This window comes from Haliotis rufescens, unplaced genomic scaffold (assembly GCF_023055435.1).
Source record: "Haliotis rufescens isolate VD_foot unplaced genomic scaffold, xgHalRufe1.0.p SCAF_55, whole genome shotgun sequence".
Taxonomy (NCBI): Eukaryota; Metazoa; Mollusca; class Gastropoda; order Lepetellida; family Haliotidae; genus Haliotis; species Haliotis rufescens.
This window is the reverse complement of record NW_025964279.1, coordinates 1,258,653-1,282,597: the sequence shown is the minus strand read 5'-3', so window position 1 is coordinate 1,282,597 and position 23,945 is coordinate 1,258,653. Positions and strand designations below refer to the sequence as shown.

Below are 23,945 nucleotides of genomic sequence, written 5' to 3'. Positions count from 1 at the left end.
AGCATGACTAAAGCATGACTAAAGCATGACGCATACTTATTATACATTAAATGAAAAAGAGCAAAAGAGAAAACTTTCAGAATTTTATAAAAGATAAAAAACAATCATAGTGGTTAATGTAGCAAGTTTGCTGAAGCTAGGATACATAATATTATAGCAAAAATTAAAAGGTTCAGAATCTTCAAACTAACAAAAGGCACAAGTACTCATTGTGGTAAATGTGTGTAGTAAGTTTGGTGAAGCTTGGGTGCATGGTTAACGGGGGTATAATAAATGACAACACTACCTCACCATCACTCGGCTCATATGTTAAAAGTATTGTTGAGAAATACTGATCACCAGTACTTCCTGTCTAATTTTCCCAAGCTCAGCTCAGGACCTTAACTCACCATCAATAATGAACGAGTCTTGATTCCATGAAAATATCAAATTTTTGTTTTAAACTTCAGACAACAGTCCACCTCTAGGTTGATACATTCAAAGCTTCACAATGCAGTTTAGAACAGAGTTTGGATACAGACTGAATAAGAGGTGCACATTTCATGACCGAGAATCAATAAGTAATCAATATGTTGTGACCTTACAGAGATCATCAATCTCATTAAAATCAGGTGAGGTGAGGTGAAATTGAGTTATAGTCGCGTCCAAGATTATTGCACTTGTATAGCGACGTGCATGCACGTGTGTGTGTGTGGCTGCTTGTACTAGTCTGGACTGATGCCGATTTAAAGTGCTAGCCCACTGAGATACCATGCCGCAGTTTAACATGAATACCCCACTCAGACACAGTATACTGACTCCGAGCCGACCAGTCCTTGTTTTAGCCCCTTAATGCCGAGCGCCAGACAGGGTAACAACAAGTACCATCTTTTTACGTCTTTTGGTATGATGCGGACAGGGATCGAACCCCAGACCTTCCGCTCTACGGACGCTCTACCACTAGACCACGGAGGCGGTCTCATTAAAATCAGAGCTTTTACTCTGATATGATATACGTCTCTGCGTGAAGATCTGTTGACCCCTCCGTTGAAGGTCACGTCAGATGGACTTTCCAATCAATTAACCCTGAGCGTGTCTATCTTACATATCTTGAAAACGAATAAAAATGAGCAAATTGAAACAAGATGGTAAAACAATGAGGGTGAATCATTTTGGAAAGCTGACACAAAGCCTTCGCTTAGATTGGGAGGTCAAAGTTTGCTCAGGTTTGCCGATCTGTGGAGATATCCTCTTATTGCAGACAGGTATCGTAGTAAAAGATCTGATTTTGATGAGATAAGATGAACATGACTGCATGGAACCATGAGTGAACAAGCATCTCTCGTTACATGTTCAAATATACATTGTGTCACACGCCTGTTGACCATACTTCACAGACGCTATGGGTTTTGAGCGATAAAATCAATGAAAAGCACTACCAGGGAACAAAGCAGAGCCATAGCACTTTGATTGCTTTCCGGGTTTGTTATTTAAAGCCTCACTTGGCAATATTCCAGCAAAATAATGGTATCCTGTTATGGGAGTCTGGACCAAACAATCCAGTCATTTAGCTGGAATATTGCTGAGTGCGGCATAAAACAACAAACCAACCAACCAATCCAGTGATTGATATGATGGCCGGGTACGATGACATGCAATCACCAAAGTCATCATGCGTCACCACCCAATCTTATAAGTAGTCTCTTTTGACGATAAGCACAGCTTGCTGGGGACCAATACTAACTCGGAATCCCTACAGGGCATTGCTAAATGTAAAACGGGGTACTTTTACAGTTTGTCTACTGAATGAAGGGAAACACATTACTTTTATTCTTAACAAGAAACCTAAGTGAGAAAAATGATTGGATGTCTTTCTATTTTATATTCCAGCCATAATCATGATGACCTTTGATGTGAGTCTGTGTTTCATCTGACCCGTGAAGATCCGGGGTAGAATAGGTCACCAGCAACCACTGCTTGTCGTAAAAGGCGATCGGGTGGTCAGACTCGCTGACTTGGATGATGCATGTCTTCGATCCCAATTGCGTGGTTCAATGCTCATGATGTCAATCACAGGATTGTCTGGTCCAGACTCGATTATTTACAGACCGCCATCATATAGCTGGCATATTGCTGAGTGCCGAGTTAACCAACAAACAAACAAAATTGTGTCACTGAAGTACAATGAGCTGCAAATCCTGTCACTCTGCCTGAACACTACGGTAGCACAAGTTACCATGGTTACTGGGGACTGACACTGGTCCACAATCCCCACGGATGGCAGCTATTTGATCCCAGAGGGCTATTAGGTTGTTCTCTATATTTCATGAACTCAAAGACAGATGTTACTATACTTGATTAAAAACATAATATTGATTACACAACCAAAAGCAACTTACAAAAGTCACATTTAACATACAAAAGTATGTTGCTGCAGACAAGGCCATCATGAAATATTTAGCACCCAAATACCCTAGTTTTCAGCCTATCCATAAAACAAAGAAAGTACAACATTGGTATGTCATCTCAAAATGGTTTTTTTCTAACTTCAAGTCATCCACTTGTCATCCACCTGTCATCCACTTGTCATCCACCTGTCATCCACTTGTCATCCACCTGTCATTCACTGATACTGATTGAGGATGGTGCTGCTGGTTTATCCATTTATTCCAAGACCACATCTAGTATGCACAGAGTGAGTTGACAGAACTGTCAGTTAATATTTTCTGCTTTAAATACTGTGGGAAGAACGCCCAAAGTGGATAATTCACCAGATCAGTGAAAGAAATTTCGCTGACAGTGCAAGAATCATAATCTGGGCAAGTCTGGCTTGGGAACACTCGGTCACACCACCCAACAACACATGGACATCATCCTGTACCAAGAGTCATCATTTTTTCAGCATACAAACATACACAAAAGACGCCAAGCCTGCAACACCTACATGCATACCTAGGCCTTGTATTGTGGCCTCTTCAACATAAGGCCAGTTGAAATGTTCAAGATTCTTGCAGTTGAAGTGATTGAAGATGAGAGATTTATCAAACTATAGGATTAAACCTTTCATCTTGAGAGCATCCATGCATGAAATCCTGGGGCTCACTGGAAACTTTCCCACTTGATACAGTACTTGAATACACACCTGAGGGAGCTTTAGAATCAGACCCATATTGGGATGCTGAGCATTACGAGAACATTAAACATGTTCGAGATCTTCGTCTGTGGTAACAAGCATCTCACTGTCTTCGCGGTGAGCTTCAGTACCGGTCATCAAAGTCGAAGACATACTCAGTAAGGTATCTGACCATGTGGCGTTTCTCTCTGATGACTGCATCCATCTCGTGCTGAACACGCATCAGAGCATCACTGGACACCCGTCTCAAGCCTGCATGCCATTCTGTCAATAATAGAAGTAGGATGTCAGTCTACATCCTCGATTACCTCGATTACTCAGTGTATTATATCTCCATTCTACACTACTCAACTTTTGATAGGGTTAATCAGATATGTCATTCTACAGTCAAGTCCTGTTAATCCAACATCTTTGGTTGCATATGATTATATGTCGGATTAACGAGTATGTCGGATAAACGAAATTAAGGGAAGTCATTCCCATTTTACGACCCAATTTTATATCTCAATTTATAACGTGTTATGAAGTGGAATGTGAATACAATGCTACAATGTTCTTTAACTTTGGCTACAGTCAATACATGATATGATCATCAATGGAATTTTGCAGAAATTAATTTAAAAACACTGATTTGCAAAAAGAATCTCCCACAAATATAAAGATAGAGATTATAATGTGTTGTCATAAACAGTTTTTTTCCATGTATGGTTAAAATATCTTAAAAAGTTAAATACCATAAATTATACTTAAAAGTGAAACTGTAAACACAGTGAATGATTTCCCAACATGCCTCTAAAGTTAAATGTGAATTTGGCTTGGTAGTTAACAAGTGCATGAGCCAAGCACAATAAAATGCACACAAACCCTGTCCTTTATTTCATTAAGACAGTGATATAAAATATTCAGCGAAAGTTAAATATTCTCACTACAGACCAGACCTGTAATTGAGAATTTGAGACCAGTAATTCAACTCGAAGTCTATTTCAACTGGAAGTAATTACAAAAAAAAAAACAGCACGGCTGTGATTGTGATCAGTGCATATATCATAATAGAATCCTCTGGATTATAAGGATGAGTTTCTGGCCTCAAAGTTAAAAATTTTACCAAGTATTTTTTTTCTAGGAAGCCAGTGGTAAAATCAAGAAGTCAATCCAACATTGTAGCTAGCCAAAAGCATTTGTAATTATCTTTATCAAATAACTATTATGATATGTACAAGTTACAGCACTTGTCTTAAAATTGTATCTTAAAGGAAACTCGACTTGAATTTTGTTACTTGTGACTTGAACAATGATGCAATTTATGTTACAAGATTATATAGGTATGTCTTTGCTTATCCAATGAGCATTGTCAACTAAAATAAAGTACTATTTACATTAATTTTTAATGTATTTTGGTTGATTGTCGACTTCAGAAGGAATTATTTGCCAGTACAATTATTAGCAGACGTGTTTTCCAATATCAGCTATTATTTATTTTTGTGTCTACAGATGTGTTGCAATAGAATTTAGTTGCCACAAGATACTTTTCTTGGTAGTCATTAGGCTACCTCTGAATTTTAGACAGAAGACAAACTGAGATTTAGGTCGCATTGGCTGCTGTTTTAGTCGCAACTTTGAGGCCTGGCGTCAAGGGGCTCCTAGGGTCCTTGAGGGTTTCTCCTATAGCATTTTTATCCAGGGACCCCCAAGATCTTTCAACACTGGACTTACCTGCGTAATTTCAAACATATTGCAAGACACTCTGCTTCATCGTCTTAACTAAGATGTATTGTTTGATAGGCACTACATAGAAGTTGACGGATGAAAGGTAGACACAATTTTATGGATAACAACTTCTTTAATACTGTAAACAGCGACGTTTCGGTATAGATCCTTATACCGTTGTCAAGCAAGACTGAATGAGGGACTTAGCAGTAGGGGATTAACAGTAACAACAATTGCATATATGAGTGGGATAACATAGGTAAGGTATTGACAACAAGGGGATAATACCGTAGCAACACAATGGACAGAGAACACATAGGTGGAAGCCAATTAAACAGTGATTACCGTATTCGACGTAATAAGCGCCTAGGGCACTCTCAAAATTAGAAATAGGGGGCTCTTATTAGAATATTATGTTGGTGAAAAAAAACAGAGTTAAAAGATAAATTTCGTGGTTTATAGTGACAGCCTGAAATGTTAATGTACGACAGATATTTTTTTCCAGAAATTAATTGCCCATAATTAAGGGTGCATATAACACACGAGTGTGTGTTATACGCAAAAAAAAAAGTCTTGTGTTCATTGATCAATCGGAAGGGGTGCTAGTTGGGATTTTCACTAGCCAATGTATCCTCAAATATCGCCGTGGGCGCTTATTAGACAGGGCCCTTATTACGTCGAATACGGTATTACTTTTTGAGTTCATAGTAGGCGGATGGGATGAAATAGCCTTGATCTCTGTTGATTGATGGCTTGTGGCGAATGTGGATTGCTTCTGTTAGTTTTCTTTAAGTGAAATCATGGAGGTTGTTGGAGAGGATTTGGACGTTGTGCCAGTTGATGTTGTGATCAGGACAGTTGTTGATATGGTCCGAGATGGCTGATTTGCTGTCGGATTTAATGGTGAGGGTTTTGTGCTCTTTCATTCTGTTATCCATAAAATTGTGTCTACCTTGTGTCTAACTAAGATATGCCTGTAATGTGAAGCAACCAACCCTCATCACTGCAGCAGGCGTGGAAGGCTGTCCACACAGAGCCTGAGAAGATCTCTTTGGGCAGCGGAAACTCATGGGTCAGGTACAGCAGTTTGCCCACAAACAGGAACGCATGGCGGTAAATGTTCTGTAGAGAATACAACTAGGTTATATTGCCAAGCAAAGGCTTTACATTTCACTGATAACAGGACATATAAAGAGAAAGAGGCTTAAATTCCAAGCTTTACCTTATTGCATTAAATGCAATGTTAAAATGCAGTGAATTTCAGAAAAAAAAATGTTTTTCTTCCAATTTGCCTTTGAAGGGCATTATGTTCTGAATCCTAGTAAATACCAACTTTTCTGAGATTCCACATCCCACTCCCTGGCTGCTGATAACCATATCCCCTCATTAAACCAATGGTTAGTGTGTCACTACTGGAGGCATTGATAATTCAATCAATCTTCACACCCTTAGTCGTGAAGTGGGAAAACAGACAGAAGAGATCTTATTTCTTAATGGAATGGAGTTATTTCAATGGTGGAATGATATTTTTGTTTATTGAGCTTGTAAACCCGCATATAGAGGGGAGGTTACTCTCATCTGCAAACCGCAGTCCTCTTCTGCGTTTCAAATGTTAACTGCAAGACCCAACTCAACCAGCATTGGAAGTGGTGGCATGGTATAATTATCCTACATACTTTTGTTTGGGGGAATCAACACGTCATTTTGCATTCAGCAGTCAAAAAAACAGTGATTGTGAAATTATTTTTGCATCTTTATAACTTCTCATTTTTATTGGGTCAACAGATCCTTAGACATTTTTTACAGGATAGACTTACAACTACGGAGATTTTGGCAGAAATATATGCATGAAGGGGAGGTCCAGTTCCAGTAAGGGGGATTTCTAATCCACCAGTGAGGGAGTGTATGAAAGTAATAGCTGAGATCACAGATGCGTTTTTGACAGACAGACCGTCTGCATAAGTGAGTGAGTGAGTATGGTTTTATGCCGCTTTAAGCAATATTCCAGCAATATCACGGCAGGGGACACCTGAAATGGGCTTCACACATGTCGGGAATCGAACCCGGGTCTTCGGCGTGATGAGCGAAAGGCTTTAACCACTAGGCTACCCGACCGGCCCACGTCTGCATGAAATCTCAAATGGAAAGAAATTGATTCCGGTCACAAGCAGACCAATGTTTCCAAATACATTGCACAGATTTCCTGGAATTCATCAACTTTCCTTTTCTCAACAAACACAGCAATCGTGAGTATGCTTACATCAGATTTCTTACTAATGAGAGACCACTTCATGATTTATTTTCCAAAAAATAAAAATATCATAAACAGTGAAATTTCAAACAGGGGTTCGAGTATTTTTCTGGGGGATCTCTAATGCACAACATGTTTTATAACGTGTGATTTTCATTAAAATAACGTGAATCCTGCAATCGCTTGTCCTGACAAAATCTAGCTGAGTAGTTCATTGCTTTGAAAAGGTGGCGGACTAAATAATCCAATGTTTTCGAGGTCACACATAAATTCCAAATACAATGATGCAACACCATGTGCATTACCTGGAACCAGTTGCCAACAGTGACACATCTTGGGGACGGTCTCAAACGGAGTCTTTGGTACCATGCTTCATCTGGATGTCCGAACGCAATGGCAACCAGAGCGAGGAACTCATTTTCTGATATGCGCAGGTTGTAATCCCAGTTTTGGACGAGGAAGTACCTGAGGATGTAACAGATGAAGCCGTTTTTTCGTCCGTATCGATCAAACCAGGTTTTGGGGAAGGCTGGAACAGAATATACCAGAGGTGTTTGCATGTACTTGCAATAACAGAAGCAGCCCCTTCAATGCCATTTCCACAATCATTACATACAACTGTGCATTTCCGGGATGAAAATATTACTTCTGGATCTTGATCGTTATCAAGAAAACTACCAAATCTATCGAATGTAAAAGGCCAACAGTAATTGGCAATGAGCATTATGAATGTTACAACCGTGAGCTACATTTGAAAATAACTTTAAAATGACCTTGACCTATGACAGACATATCATTGACATTTGATGTGGTGGAAATTGTTAGACACAAGCAAGTTTAAAGTTTCGTTTCTATGACCTTTGAGTGAGTTGGGTTTAACGCCAATTTTAACAGTATTCCAGTTATATCGCGGCGTGTCAAATCTGTATGAACATTTTATTTAAAATATAGTATGATAATACATAAAGATAGCTATCAATTCCTAATATGAATGATGAAAATTAATACTCATTGGTTCAAAACATTATCTGTTACCCTGCCTACGTCCTCATGTAACATTTTGAAGAAGTCAATGGCAGAATAATTTCTGAAGTCAGTAATCCTAACCACTAAGTCCTCATTATCCTTACAAATTAGACCTTATCAGAACAAATTACTGAGACATTAGGGCTGGGATGGGTAACTCGGGTACCCGGGTCGAGTGGGTACTGAGTAGGACCCGGGTACCCACAGGACTACCCGGACCCGTGGTTAGTCACATGATATATTGTTTAATGACCAAAATTATCTTTAACTCTATGGTAACACTACAAGTCACTAATGTTTGCATTTCTTTCTGACTATGCACCCATTCCTTCTGATTTTTCATACGTTTGAATAAAGATATAAGTTAATTCAACTTCAGTGTATGAATGACCAGATTGTTCAATACATGTATCTAAATACTTTTTGCCAGGGCTATGCTAAAAATGCTCCCATTTGGACATTTAGAGACATCTCTGAGACCTACAGAGGGTACTCGGGTAATAGGGAAGTGGGTACCCGGGTAGTAAATTTGGACTCATCCTAGCCCCAGACAGAAAATGTTTGTTTGACTGATGTAATTTTGAATAAACACTACCTGTATGTGTCTCTTGCATGTGTTACCATTTCAGAAAGTCTCACCTTAAACAGTCAGTACATTGATGGTTCTGTGTATTCTTAAATCATGCATGTAATAATTTCCGAGTGTAACGTCACATGACCAATTCAAACCAAAACAATAAAGCTCCACACACCACAGCGGACAACACAAGCGCTGCCAGAGTAATTGGCTTCAGTCATGTTTCTTTAATGAGGGGCAAATTGGAGAGAAAGCGTGTGTGTTTCTTGAGGATGTCTTACAAGATAGTAATTGCCAGCTTGATTAGATTAGAAGCCAGTGTTTATCTAACTCTAGATTACAACAAAAATATACCTCAGTCTTATGAAGCCAACCACACTCCTACCCAGAGTTGACCCATGAAGATTCCGGCGTAGAATAGGTCTTCAGCAACCCATGCTTGCCGTAAAAGGTGACTATGCTTGTCGTAAAAGGATCGGGTGATCAGACTCGCTGACTTGGTTGATGCATGTCATCAATCCCAATTGCGTGAGTTGATGCTCATGATAGTAATCACTGGATTGTCTGGTCCAGACTCAATTATTTACAGACCGCCGTCATATAGCTGGAATATTGCTGAGTGTGGCGTTAAACAACAAACCAAACCAAATCTACCCAGAGTTCCTTGCAACCTGCCTTGTACCTCTGTTACATCATCTCATCTTGTATATTTCATTTAGGTATTTTTCATCTGTTTCATTTTGGACGAGTCTACACGTTTGGATAACCATACCTTTCATTGAGAAAATATCCTTAACGTGGAAAGCTATTTCTATTTGCGTAATTTTTCTCCTGTCATGCTAGCAATACAGTCACTTTGATGTGTAAAGCTATATTGTCATCTTCATCACTGTCTCAGTTTCAGTAGAGTATCTAAATAATAATATGTAAACAATATGTAAAGTGCACAGATGGGCTTACTTTAGGCCTGTCTGTTCTTATTTCAGAATAAGTGAGTTTGTTTACAACCAAGAGAAATGTCCGGTCATGTGATAAGCCAACATCCGTGGTGTGGTCACTGGAACAGAACATTCTGCTGGAAGTCGGCGAGCAAAGAAGGGAAAGCTATTTACTATTACAGTAGAATACGGATATAACGAACTACTAGGGACCAGAGAAATCAGTTCGTTATATCCGTTGTTCGTTATACACGTTTTTTCATTTTTCGATTTACATACGAAATGTGTAGTCTGTGATTTTACTTTGGCCTCGTTTCGCTGACTGCATTCTTGAAACGGCATCGTTCAGATCCGCCAAACTGTCAAAAACTGTTTGTTTTACAGACAAGATTACATGTACAAGTAAGATTAACACAATGCAAATTTAACAAGGTTGATCCGTCACCACTGATTGTATTGATTCGCCGCCATTGTTTTGATTCGCCGCTGATTGCATACAGCCAATTGTCAGTGAAACTTAACACTGAGTGAGATTTCTCAGTTCGCTATACACGTCGCTAATTAGTGATAAATCCGTGTTCTACTGTATAACTATTATTTAAGCTGTTATATATTTACAAACAAAACTTGATAACGGTTGACGTCATGTCCCATTATCACGAATCATTTCATGTAGTTCATAGAAAAGATACTTCTGATTCTGTTCCTTCGAACTCCTTTGTGATGTCCTAATGTTTCAGCGTCATCACGACACGTTACTCACCCTGAGGTTCCTGATGGGACATAATGCGATCAAAGTGCTTCAGATTCTTGAATATTTCCTGAGGTTTTACATTGTTGATTGAAGGAATCATCCTGTCTTCTGTTGCATTGATCTGAAGGATAGGGAAAGTGAGTGAGTGAGTTGGGTTTTACGCCGCTTTTCATAGTATTCCAGTTATGACGGCGGGTCAGCTTAATGTGGGAGGAAAGCCCGAAGTGATGCAGGTCTCAGACGTTAACAACTTCGGAGAAACCCACGAGCACGGGTATGGTGCTGACAAACCTAGAAAACATAATCGGGGCGAACCAGGATTCAAACCCACAATCACAGGTTTCTGGCATGCCCAAGGGACGCAACTCTGCACAGCGAATTGCGGCGCCTTAGACAACTGGGCCACCCGTGCCCCCAGGATAGGGAAAGAAATTAAATATCACAACTCACAAGATGTCGCCCACTAATTATTTACTTTTGCCTCAACGTTAAATACCAGGAGTGTGGAAATAACAAAAACTAAAGTCCGTGGGGAAAGTGATCTGTCAAAAATTTAATTGTCCAATGTCGAAGGCTTCTTGTCCGTCAATGTACAGGCACAATATATTTCAGCTTGTGTATTGGACAATTGGCTGGCCCTGGATGTTAATAGTCCTCGTCACTTGAAATAGAATCACAAAATATCACGTTTTTTAATTAACGAAGATAACTGCATGTGTGCAAATAAAGTGAAAACAAACGGAATATTATTCACAGTTATGACAAAAATCATAAAGGGCGCTTTTAGGAATATAGATTTTGCGAGCGATAAACATCAAGACATAACTGAGTTTTTGGTTACGTGGTTACAATCAAGGTAAGATTTAGCAAGCGGTTGTATCAAAACTGACTGCCAATCCTTTTCAATTCTTGTTGAACATGTGTCATGGCGTGTCAGCTTGTGGGATAGACAAAAGTGATGCAGGTCTTTGTCAGTGACCACTCTGGTGAATGCCATAGCAGGGGTATGGTGCTGACACCCCTCAGAAAAAAATCAGGTAAAATCTGGGATTCAAATCCACCATATTTGGTTTCTGGCATCAAGTGGGATGCAACTCTGCACAATGAAATGTGGCACCTCAGACAACAAGCTACCTTATGAATAACTTACCCTCACATCTTCATAGTCCCTGTGGTCTGATCTACCAAATTCTGTGACCTGATGCTTGTGTATTGGTAGAACCATCCTATAGATGTACGTCCTCAGACCAACTAAAGCCACTTCCGAGGATGGGTGTCCGTGAGCTGACTCTTCAACAAGCATGCGGCGCCAATAGAAGCCATTATGGAGCCCAAGGACGTGCGGGGAGAAGGTGCCGTGCTGTATCCCCTCCCAAAGCAGGTTGTGGATGAACCCATGTGCACTCTTGTCTACCGCGGGGCAAGTCAGCATGTAGAAGTTGCGGGTGTGGGTCACAGCAGCTGCGAACTGATGATCTCGTTGCTGAAAAAGTAACCATGGCTAACATTGGTTGGTTTTGGTTGGTTTGTTGTTTTACGCCGCACTCAGCAATATTCCAGCTATATGACGGCGGTCTGTAAATAATCGAGTCTGGACCAGACAATTCATATCATGAGCATCGATCCACGCAATTGGGATCGATGACCTGCATCAACCAAGTCAGTTAGCCTAACCACCCGATCCCGTTAGTCGCCTTTTACGACAAGCATAGTCGCCTTTTAATCTGTTAGCACTTGTATGAAGAATTCCCTGTTTATGGTAATAAAGAATTGTCACTGTCGTCCTTGTCAAATCATTTGCCACTATTGTTAACAGATTTTGTAGTCCCTGGATAAAAATACTATAGGAGGTCCTTCAAGGACACTTGGACCTGTCTTAAATCATCCTTGATAATCCTCTGTAATCTAATCTTGGGAAAGGCATTAGTCATGTGCCGACAGCCGAAGCCTTTATCTAAATGGTGCATAGTTATGCAAAGTTGATACATGAAAACAATACTGAGAAAAAGCAAATATAAACTATTATGAGTTCTGATGACTTAGGTTGGTACGATCTGCAGACTTGTTCACAGATGATCTCACCAAAATTAATGTTAAATATCTTGAATTAAATTTTGAATAACAGTAACAAATTAGAACAATCATCAAGCTACATAAACAACAAATACTTCTCAGATTGCGAAACAACAGGATTAAGATGCGTATTCAGACTTGTTGACAAGCTATTTTTGGTGTTACAGGCTGGTGGGAGAGTGAGTGAGTATGGTTTTACGCCGCTTTTAAATAGCAATATTCCAGCAATATCACAGCTGGGGACACCAGAAATGGGCTTCACACATTGTACCCATGTCGGGAATCGAACCCGGGTCTTCGGCGTGACGAGCGAACGCTTTAACCACTAGGCTACCCAACCGCCCCACATGCTGGTGATAATTGTCTCTTCTTTGATATGGGGACAAAAATCAAAACTCATTGTCTGCATTGACCATGCACACCCCACTCTAAACCGTTGAGAAGTGTGCATTATACACCCGAAAATATGGTATTATCACTCAGATGTTTCATTTGTATTCATCATTTGTGTGACTTGGTAAGCAAAGAGTTTAACGAAATAAAAAAACTAAATTCTGTTTGTATCTCTTCTTATTTATTGTTCAGAATATTTTGACGGATTCTAAAAAATTAATTTTCCTCACTTTTTTTTAACAATGTTACGAATGTCGCATGAAAATAGTTGTCAATAAGCAGTTAGCCCATACTGATTCACAATTGTCAACATACCACATGATTCACGATGGTCAACATACCACATGATTCACGATGGTCAACATACCACATGATTCACGATGGTCAACATACCACATGATTCACGATTGTCAACACACCACATGATTCACGATTGTCAACATACCACATGATTCACGATCGTCAACAAACCACATGATTCACGATCGTCAACATACCACATGATTCATGATGGTCAACATACCACATGATTCACAATCGATGATTTCCAACATAACATATATGATTCATGATTTCAAACAGTGGGGTGGAGATAATTATAATACATATCCCGAGAATATGGGTGAGATACGATGTGTATTATGATACAGTACTTTTATTTTATAAGTTGATATTCTTTCCTTTTGGAGGTGAATCATAACCCTGCATCATTTGTTTTTAAAAGGTGGGATATTGTAGGGCAGAAACATATTGGCTAGAGGGCGCTGTGAATGTGATGCCATTTATAGCCAAACAGGAAATATCATTTATCATTTAGATTCTGTTATTATTCACATTTATTCACCAAAATAACCTGTAATGTAATGTATCGTATGTATCGGGATACTTGGGGGGCATATCAATGTATTGTATCATGAGGCTCATATCAGGATACCGTTAAAAGATGGTACTTGTTGTTACCCTGTCTGGCGCTCGACATTAAGGGGCTAAAACAAGGACTGGTCGGCTCGGAGTCAGTATACTGTGTCTGAGTGGGGTATTCATGTTAACTGCGGCATGGTATCTCAGTGAGCTAGCACTATAAATCGGCATCAGTCCGGACTAGTACAAGCAGCCACACACACACACACACGTGCATGCACGTCGCTATATAAGTGCAATAATCTTGGACGCGACGTTAAACCCAATTTCACCTCACCTCATATCAGGATACCATACTGAATTGGTGTATTATTACACCACCACCAAATATGATACATGACTTCCAACATACCATATGTGAAACATGACTTCAAATAGACATGATTCATGGTTTCCAACATGTGATTAATTTTGCTCAACATTTGATTCATGGTGCTTAACATACCATACGGTTGAGGAGTGCGGGATGGTTTTCCACACTTTTCCAGTTCTTCACCCATGAGGCCAGCTTCTGAATAGTGGGATATCCTTCGATGCCAAGCGAATGATGCAGTCCACTCCACATGAACGGTCCAGTGAAGTCATTGCCTGCCACGATGCTCAGCTCCACGATCTGACGGTGTTCCATCAACTGAGCATACACACAACAAGGTCAGACACGATGGAATGATAACAAAATGTAATTACAACATGAACCAAGGGTCAATGTCTTCCACAATACACAGAATAAACAAGACAAATCCAGTAAGGTACCTGTCAATATATACACAAAGAAAAAAGTTAAGCACACCCTAATATAGGTCATTATTGTTTGGTCCCAATATTTGTAACAGTTAGGAAAGATATAATTACGGTAAGAATGATATTTTCTTGAGATGATGTAATCAGTCATGCGTGACGAAACCTCACGTGCCATGCATGGTATGCACGTGCGGCATGCTACCCTCGAGTATCTCCAAAAGCAGTATATCCAAACGTTACAATTGCTTTCTTAAGCTCGGTTTTAAACAGTTATTCCATGACATTGTGTGACCATGGCACGAAGATGAATGTCAAAAGCCACAAGATGGCATATCATCGGCATGCATAAAGCAGGAATGTCCTGTAATGCCACTGGTCGGAATTTGGGGGATCGTCACACTGTCGTAAGCCGTTTGGCTGAGAAACAAACAAACAAACATGGATTTCTCTACTATTATCTAAGCATTTAAAAAGGCCAACATTTGGCTCCAGAGCAGTGTCCGAAATATCTGCCTGCTGCCGGCCCGTGACTGGTAACTTTTCTGTTGGGATGCATGACATTTTCCTTCACCTGCCCCGACTGTCTGGCAGATAATTCTAAGACTACTTAGTTATTTGTTCAGAATTATTATCAAGATTATAACTCCTTGTAGATTCTCAAGTAATCATTTGCATTATTTCAACTGAATGAAGATGCAGTTTGTCTTTGCTTTTTGCGATTTTTCAATATTCATAATGAATGCGAGCGTGTAACTTTGAAGATGGGCAGGCAACACTTATGGGTCACCTGCCCAACTGTCTTGCTGGGTTTCAAACTTATTTCAAACACTTTACAAGTTGGACATAAACTGTTTCTCAATTTATGTTAAGACAATATTTGTTTAATGCTACATTGTTAACTATATTAACACGGCTGCTGTTTTCATGACTTGCATTTCAATGGTGCCATTCAAGAGAAAAGGCTACAACATTTCAGTCTACACCAAAGACTTTTGTGACCACTAGCCCAAACTTGGCCACAAGCGTCATTTTCAGTTGAGTTATTATTATGTGGTCAGTTTACACCCGACCTTACTAGACTAAACTGAATTTTACCAGATTCTGGTTTCAGACTCATGGCTAAAGTTTCATACTGACAGTTTGTTTTTATTGTAATTTGTTGTGTTTATTGAAATTCCTGCATTATGATTAGCTAAATTGGTCAAGTGTTATTGCATTCATTTCCCAATGAATGTAAAAAAATTAAGCCACGTCCACCGATGTGCACTACGGAATGTCTGGGAATCCCAATATTACAGTCGAGGGAATTCCCTTTCTGCTCACATGTATCATCATGCACAGAACATTAAGACATATTCATTGTCCATATACCGGTAATCCTTTTGAGACTGAAGGTCAAAAAGGAATGAAACAGCAAAAAAATACACAGTCAATCCTTAACTGAATGCAAAAAAATATTGCTGAAATACCTCTAACATTATATTATAAAAATATTCAAAAGTTCATAAACAATTTTGTTGTTTAAAACATGTACACCCATGTACAGTTTGCAAAATATTCTGTTACCATCATAAATAAATTGATTATAGAGAATTGGTTTAAAGAAGGCGTATCCATGTTCTGACAATTTGCAATTACTAATCACTCACCCCAAGGCTCCAAGCTACTTTTTCTGCCTTTAAGACATGACATACAAGTCGGAGAGGTTTTTCTGGCAGCAAGATCGGTCTCCCAAGTTGAAGGTCACCATGTATATCGAACATCTCATTCGAAATCATTGCACCGTTCCGAAACACTAAGAAGTCTGTATCATTACTCAGAACAGCCAGGGCCTTTTGATTTGTCTGTAATTCTTGTGCAATGACGTAATCTGCCTCCCCTGAAGGCAGCTGGTGTACTATACATCCACAAGCTGTCAGGGTATTCTTAACCTGGATCTCCAGCAGCACTGGCCTCATACGAGCCTCATGGTGTAGATGTTCAACAGGAAACTTCCCCTGACACATATCCGTTATCTCTCTCAGTCTCTGAACTTCCTCCATATGCCGTTTCTGCCATGTTTCAAGCTTCTGCTTCGTCCCTTCATATGAACTTCCCTTAGCACCATCAACATAGAACACAAGCCCTATTCCTAAACTTTTCAAATCATTTACAAACTTTGACAGGTAGGCGTCAATAGTTTTGTATTCACCCCCATCAAACTGGAGGTAGGGGTTGTGACACATGTCCGAGAGACCACGCCAGAAGTGTTCCAGGATGAGGTGTTCGAAGGAGAAGAAGTCAACAAGAATCAAGATTCCATCCCTCTGACGTGCGACCTCGACCAGGTCAATGGTGTCAGCACATGTTGGAATATGTTCTCGACAGTATGATAACAGTCCCCGGATCCCCATGTTGGATTGCTAGTGTGAGGTTCATGCGCTACATGGCCATACTTGACCAAATTGTCTGAAATAAAAAAATGAAACATGTACTTGACACAAATAAAATAGAAACCCCGGAACCAGGAATTTGTCCAGGAATTAAGAAACCCTTTCTCTATGTTCTGAGCATTACCTAAGTCCTGCATTGGATAGTATGTATGTCTTACTTGAATATATTGTCTCAAATGGAAGGAAAATGTCACATGTACCCTTTTTCTTTGTGCTTAACATTAACAGAGCATCTGCCGAGAGAGTGAAATGTTGGTGGTTCAATTCCTTGCCGCATCACACCAAAAGACATTGAAAGACGTTACTTGTTGTTACCTTGCCTGGCGCTTGGGTGTGAGTGGATGAAACATGGACAGACCCAGAGTCAGCATACTGTGTGAGTGGGGTATTCCTGCTGAGCTGCGGTCCGGACCAGTACAAGAAGCCACAAACATCTGCATGCACGTCGCTCATATAAGTGCAAATATCTTGCATGCGATGTTATGTGTTTGGGTTAGGGTGAAAACAGGAAGTAATGCACGTTACCGGGTGCACTTTTTCGGATTTCAATTAGCATTGAGTGGAGGATCGAACTCACGTTGCCAGCTTGAAGTTATGTTATGAATTGGCGTGGTTCAACATAACAAACTATTTACAGATATCTCGGATACGAGTGCTATTGAAAATATCACAATTTTCATTGATATTATCCGCCGATCGGGTCCAAGGTTTTGGAGCCAGGGTTTGGCAAGCCGCCTAATATCAGCTGTTTTTGTGTTTATAGGCCTACTCCTTAAAATCTTACTCTTAGATCAGTCGTTGAATATCCTGAGATCGTTTCTGTTCCTCAATTCTTCATAACTCGGGGGATACATAAGTTATAGGGTGAATAACATGTCTTACCAACGACGAGGAATAGCCCTTCGCGCTGACATTTGGCTTTCGCTGCGTCTGTTGATGTATTTGAAAACTTCCGGTCTCTTAAAATCCGGAAGAAACAGAAATCATGTTGCGTTCGATCGATTTGCCAGGAACGCGAGAACTCACATAAGGCGTTAATGATCTCTGTTTCTGGTCACTTTTTGATATTTGCACAGTGTGCAATTAGTGATTCTCGAAGCTGATTAGTAAGTTAAACAAATGTCAATTTTCACTTAATCGAGATTTTTAAGACTAGAACATAGTTTCATATCAACCAGATGATTTCACATTATAATGAATAAAGCATTTATTTCGCACGAGTTTTAGTTTACAATAAGCGTAATAACAAAAAACAAAACTACGTCTGCGTTGTTTGTAAACAAACATGGCTGACCATTTTACACCTGTCAAAGTAAATGACCTCGTTAAAGTGGACGGAGATATGACAGGAAGAGTTGAGTAATGCGGTTGGAGTGAGTGGACAGTGTTTTTTCACACGCGGATTGATACAAAACAGCTGATTCTTGATCGGCGACAGTTGATTGTTTTTTTTCGTGAAACATGTCTTTAATATGAATATGGGTAATCATAAACCCGTATGCAAAATGTCTTCTGATATAAAGGCATAAAGAAAAAAAGGTGGGTTGACCACCCCCAGACCCAGCAGGGTCAAATGTACGATTTCGACCTCTATCGTATATTCGTCCCAATTTTGACTTGTACCATATATATCCTCACACGCAAAAGAAACGCAAGTGGTTTTAAGAAAATAGGTAACAAACACGGAACCATAAATTGATACGAGTTTTAGCATGTAGTGAAGCCTGATGGTCTTATCAATATTTTTGGTTGCATTTTGGAAGCCTCGAGTAAAAACGCAACATAAAAAACGAATCGCCAAAACGCACCATTTCAATGAAATGTGGGTATCATGCACCCATTTCTCGCGAAATCGAAAATGCAAGAACTGTCACGAACTGTAGTGGGTATAAAACTGTGGCCGATTCTTGGACCTACCACTCCTTGGTCAACAATGCCACGCCTAACTCAAATTCAGAGAAACCAGGCTATCGGACGTTTGGAAGCTGGAGAGTCTGTCCAAGATGTTGCCCGTCATTTCAACGTTAACATAACCACAATTTACCGTCTCCTGCATCGATACAATGCTACACAGACCGCAGATGATCTTCCTCGGCGCGGTCGTCCTAGGGTCACCACACCTCGACAAGATGGGCAGATTACCCGTCAACACCAGCGACATCCGTTCCTAACTGCAAGTGAAAGTGCTCGACAGACCATAGGAACACATAATCGACACGTTAGCCGGGACACTGTGATTCGACGTCTCCGTTCCAACAACCTCAGATGTCGCCGACCAGCATGTCGTCCTGTTCTCCAACCACGGCATCGACAAGCACGACTTCAGTGTGCACAGTGTCATCACAATTGGCGTCATCATGAGGGGAGGCGTGTCATCTTCTCTGATGAGTGAGTGAGTGAGTGAGTTTGATTTTACGCCGCTTTTAGCATTATTCAAGCAATATCACGGCGGGGGACACCAGAAATGGGCTTCACACATTGTACCCATGTCGGGAATCGAACCCGGGTCTTCGGCGTGACGAGCGAACGCTTTAACCACTAGGCTACCCGACCGCCCTTCTTCTCTGATGAAAGTCGTTTTTGTGTCTCCCATGTAGGATTTGGCGGCGTCGAGGTGATCGTTTCGCTGACAGAAACGTTGTGGAAAGGGATCCATGGGGTGGACCTAGCGTCATGAGACTAGGACCCATGTGCTTTCTGAATGTTGGTCAAGGTCGGGGACACGGCGTCACTGCTCAGCGGTATATCGACCAAGTGATCAGACCCCACGTTGTTCCATTTTTTGCACAACATCAACAACACATGTTCCAGCAGGACAACGCTCGTCCCCATGCTGCCAGAGCTACCATGGCCTTTCTGCAACAACACAACATCCGTGTTCTACCGTGGCCAGTCCTCAGCCCTGATCTGTACCCCATCGAACACTTGTGGGATGAGGTTCAAAGGCGTCTGCACAATGTGCGCCCAGTCCCTACAACTGATGAACTGATGAACTACGCACAGCTGCTCTGGATATGTGCAGGAGGATCCCTAGGACCTTCACAAATCGTCTGATCCACTCAATGTACAGGAAATGTGTGACAGTGATCACTGCTAATGGTGGTCACACCAGGTATTGAATGACATTTTCGGTATTGACCCGAAACTGTGTAAGCCCTTAACATTTGAAAAAACAGTTATGTCATCTGCCTTTTAATTCATTAAACTGTCTTCAGTCAAATTTTTGTCAATCTTGCTCTATTAGTATTTCTTGTCTTTACTGTTGAAAATAAATAACATGTATACTGCATACTCGACTTGCGTTTCTTTTGCGTGTGAGTATACATGAGCTTGTGTCGCGAAAGAGAGAGCGTATCGTGCCCCACCGGTGGCATCCGTCACAGACACATGCAATATACAAGTCAATTGCTCACCTGAAAAAAGTATCGGAAGATATGGTACAAGTCAAAATTTGGAATTATCAATTTTGTCACAAAAGTCATCCCCACATCAAACCAGCGCGTTGGCAAAGCAACCATATAGCGCGACAAAGCGACGGCAGTAAAAAAATAATCGCCCAAACAGTTATTTTTACTGCTTGCTGAACGACGCCTCAGGAAATCCTTTTTTTATGATTTGCATGTACTTCATGCCTGTGTTACGAGGGGATCCATTACAAGTCTCAATACATACCAAAGACAGATCACTCAACAATATCCAAACAAAATATAATAAATATATAAATATAAATATAAAATACAAAAGTCCGACAACCACATTACATTATTCACAAAAGTCAAGAGTATCCACCCCAAGTATCAGAGTTCACGATTAAAAAGTCTTACTTCATGCTAAAATGCACTCATGTCCCAACAAGATCCATTGAATTTGTCATTGCACATAATCCATTTTAATCCATTTGTTGCACATATTGACGACATGGCGTATACACTTAAAGTACCTGTACCATGCATGAAGCTTCTAATCTGCAGATGAGTGAGTGAGTTAATGCTTTACGTCACATCGGCAATATTTCAGCCATATCGTGACGAGAATCTGCAGATGATTCAGAGCAAGGTGTTCTGTTTCTGTACAAAAATGGCATGATATAACAAGGCTTGGTTTATTTCACGATAAACATTGTTCTATCATAACGTCATTTCTGGAGATTCGAAAATACGCTCATTACTTGAAGATGTAAATATTGGAAGATGCTATTTATGAGAGTGCAGTGAACTGTTCCCCTTAGATGTTGCTGTGCAACGCAGATAAACGCAATGGCATCCAAATGTTGGCGATACATGGTACAATAAAACACTGGAGGGGGAATACGACACGAGGAGCGCATGTCATAGTTCAGTGTTCATAAAATTGACTTGTCCAACATTGTCGAGATCAGATTGTATTCAGGGAGTCTTCAGATTTACTTTAGGATGGACTGTGTATTTTTTTCGGTTCATTGAGGTATGAATCGAAAAACCGATGTGCAAACTGTGTGAATCCGCAACAAACAAACGTAACTGTGGAACAATTACCGCACGTGTTTTCAGCCATACTTGTTAGCAGTAATTAACAGAAAAAGAAAAACACAAGAAAACTAAAGTCTTTACGGCCATTTGTCATGCCACGCCTTTCAAATGTGCAACGTGAACGTGCCATCGTCATGTTGCAGACGGGAACGTCCGTAGCTGAAGTCGCAAGGACGATGGGTTGTAGTCGACGGACTGTTTATGATTTACAGATGCGTCTACAGCAAACGGGTACCACCGCTGATCGCCCTCGGCCAGGTCGACCACGTGTGACGTCACATGCAGAGGATCGTCGTCTTCAGTGATGAATCCTGATTTAATCTTCGATTTGCTGATGGTAGGGCGAGGGTGTGGAGGCGCCGTCATGAACGTTACGCCCAGTGTTGTGTACAGGAAGTTGACAGATTTCGAGGCAGAAGTGTCATGGTGTGGGATGCTTTCTGTGGCAATGCACGTTCCAGGCTTCTTATCATCCATGGCAACCTCAACGCTGCTGCTTACCGCGACCAGGTACTGGCAGCAGAACTTCTGCCTTTTATGGCAGCACATGGACCCGGTTTGATCTTCCAACACAATGCAAGACCCCACACAGCAATTTTGACAATGGCGTCGTCTTCCCAATCATGTGTTCTCAAGCATCACAAGGTCCATGCGGAGGCGTTGTGTGGCAGTTGTCAACGCACATGGTGGCCATACACGCTACTGAACTTGTGTGCCAGCAGATTATCGTGCTTGGGACTTATGATTTAAACTGTTGATGTTATTACCGAATACCGTAGGTGCTTGGAACAATTTATGGTTACCATCGTTAATTAAAACCCTTCTTTGGACATTAATGATTAAAAATTACCTTCTCTGATACATTTGTCCGTTGTATATCATATATGGGATTCCTTTTAAAAATGTGAAGTTTTTAATTTTGGGAAGAGAACCCTGGCTTTCGACGTGACGAGCTAACGCTTTAACACCTACTCAGTATACAAACCGAAAAAGCCACAATGTAACAATCCAAATGAAATTCTAATATCTGCTTATCCTATTTTAACGTATCTTATACCTCATAAGATAAGAGTCGAGAAGGCTAACCTGACCACCTTTTTGGGTGGGGCAGGATGGGCTCACCTTTTAACGAACACCTGGTACCACCAGAATTTAAGAGTGGTTCATAAACGCATGCTTCTGATAAAGTCGGAATTGTACAATGCAAGTAGTTAGAAGCAGAACCCTAGCTCCAAGTCAAGCAGGAGTTACCTTCCCATACCGAAAGTGCCGCCATCTTGGATGTGCGAAGAGGGCGTGCTGGGTAATGCGTGCGCATCCAAGATGGCGGCACGTCCGTTTCCGGGAGGCGTGCGAGGAGAAGCGCACGTAAAATCAACCACGTCACTAAAAGAAGCGCGGGTAAAATCCTCCACTGAAGCCAGTAAGGTAATCGTGGGCATCAGGGTTGGCAAGCAGAGAGAGAGAGTGAGGAGGGTGGGAGGTCTTTTTTTTGTTGATGAAAGCAATGATGAAAGCGTTCTTTCGGGAAACAGAGTACTAACATACCCTGGTGGTGGTCCCTGTGGCATCTACTAGTGATGTATCGTTACTAACGGAGTTGTTTTATGACAAAAATTATCTAGAACTCTATGGTAACACTACAAGCCACTAATGTTCGCATTTCTTTCTGACCATGCACCCATTCCTTCCGATTTTTCATATGGTTGAATAAAGATATAACTTAATTCAACTTCAGTGTATGAAAGACCAGATTGTTCAATACACCTAAATACGTTTTGCCAGGGCTATTCTAAACATGTTCCCAATCGGACATTTTGAGACATCTCCTGAGACACAGAGAGGGTACCCGGGTAGGGTCGGGTAATAGGGAGGTGGGTACCCGGGTAGTAAGTTGTTCCAGCCCTACAAGTGACCCTCCCCACATGTTCAAGGTCTTTCTGTATAAATTAAAACTTACCGGAATACAGAGCCAACAAACGCATGCACGTGTATGATTGAGCTTTGTCCAGAGTGAGTACAGCCCTTATCGCTCGACATAAACAGTATCTAAATACTGCGAACACCATTCATGCCATATTGTTGAATCGAAACAGAAACTAAATACTCAGAAACTAAGTAATGTATAGTATTACCGAGAAGTGTAACCTAGACTAAGGCTTAATCTCTGAAAATATTTTTAAAAAACTATAGAAACATAAAACTCTATTTCAATTGAAAAGGATTCCCAGTGAGATGGGAGATTCAGAACCTTTGGAAAATCTAGACCTGCTTCATTTTGGACTTTTGCATTACAGTAAGGCTTGGCGAAAGGGAAAACGATAAGATTCGGGGACTGTGAGACAGGCTATTGTGTAACCTCACGCTGGTATCTGCGCTGGCAAGACACACACCCTTCATACACTGAAGAGGGCGACCTAGCTCTCTATCTTAACTTCGTATGTCAACATTTTCCAGGTTGCTATCTAAGTTTATCGATCTGTTGAGTAATCGCCAACAAAACCAAGTGTGT

At 40.7% G+C, this 23,945-nt stretch overlaps 1 protein-coding gene across 3 annotated transcripts; it reads right to left on the bottom strand.

The window, feature by feature from the left end:
* Window positions 1-873: 873 nt before the first annotated feature.
* Window positions 874-23,456, bottom strand: LOC124144991. 3 transcript variants are annotated; one of them, XM_048385185.1, is made up of 8 exons: window positions 23,394-23,456; window positions 16,143-16,941; window positions 14,198-14,383; window positions 11,516-11,848; window positions 10,375-10,486; window positions 7,376-7,599; window positions 5,815-5,941; window positions 874-3,376 (listed from the first exon to the last, which is right to left on the bottom strand). In XM_048385185.1, the coding sequence occupies exons 2-8, from the start codon at window positions 16,884-16,886 to the stop codon at window positions 3,237-3,239; spliced, it is 1,866 nt and encodes a 621-aa protein (XP_048241142.1). In that variant the 5' UTR covers window positions 16,887-16,941; window positions 23,394-23,456; the 3' UTR covers window positions 874-3,236. The 3 variants fall into 3 exon arrangements, with proteins under 3 accessions (XP_048241142.1, XP_046370575.2, XP_046370576.2); XM_046514619.2 differs by lacking the exon at window positions 23,394-23,456 and adding an exon at window positions 17,710-17,993; XM_046514620.2 differs by lacking the exon at window positions 23,394-23,456 and adding an exon at window positions 17,808-17,992.
* Between the last annotated feature and the right edge of the window lie 489 nt (window positions 23,457-23,945).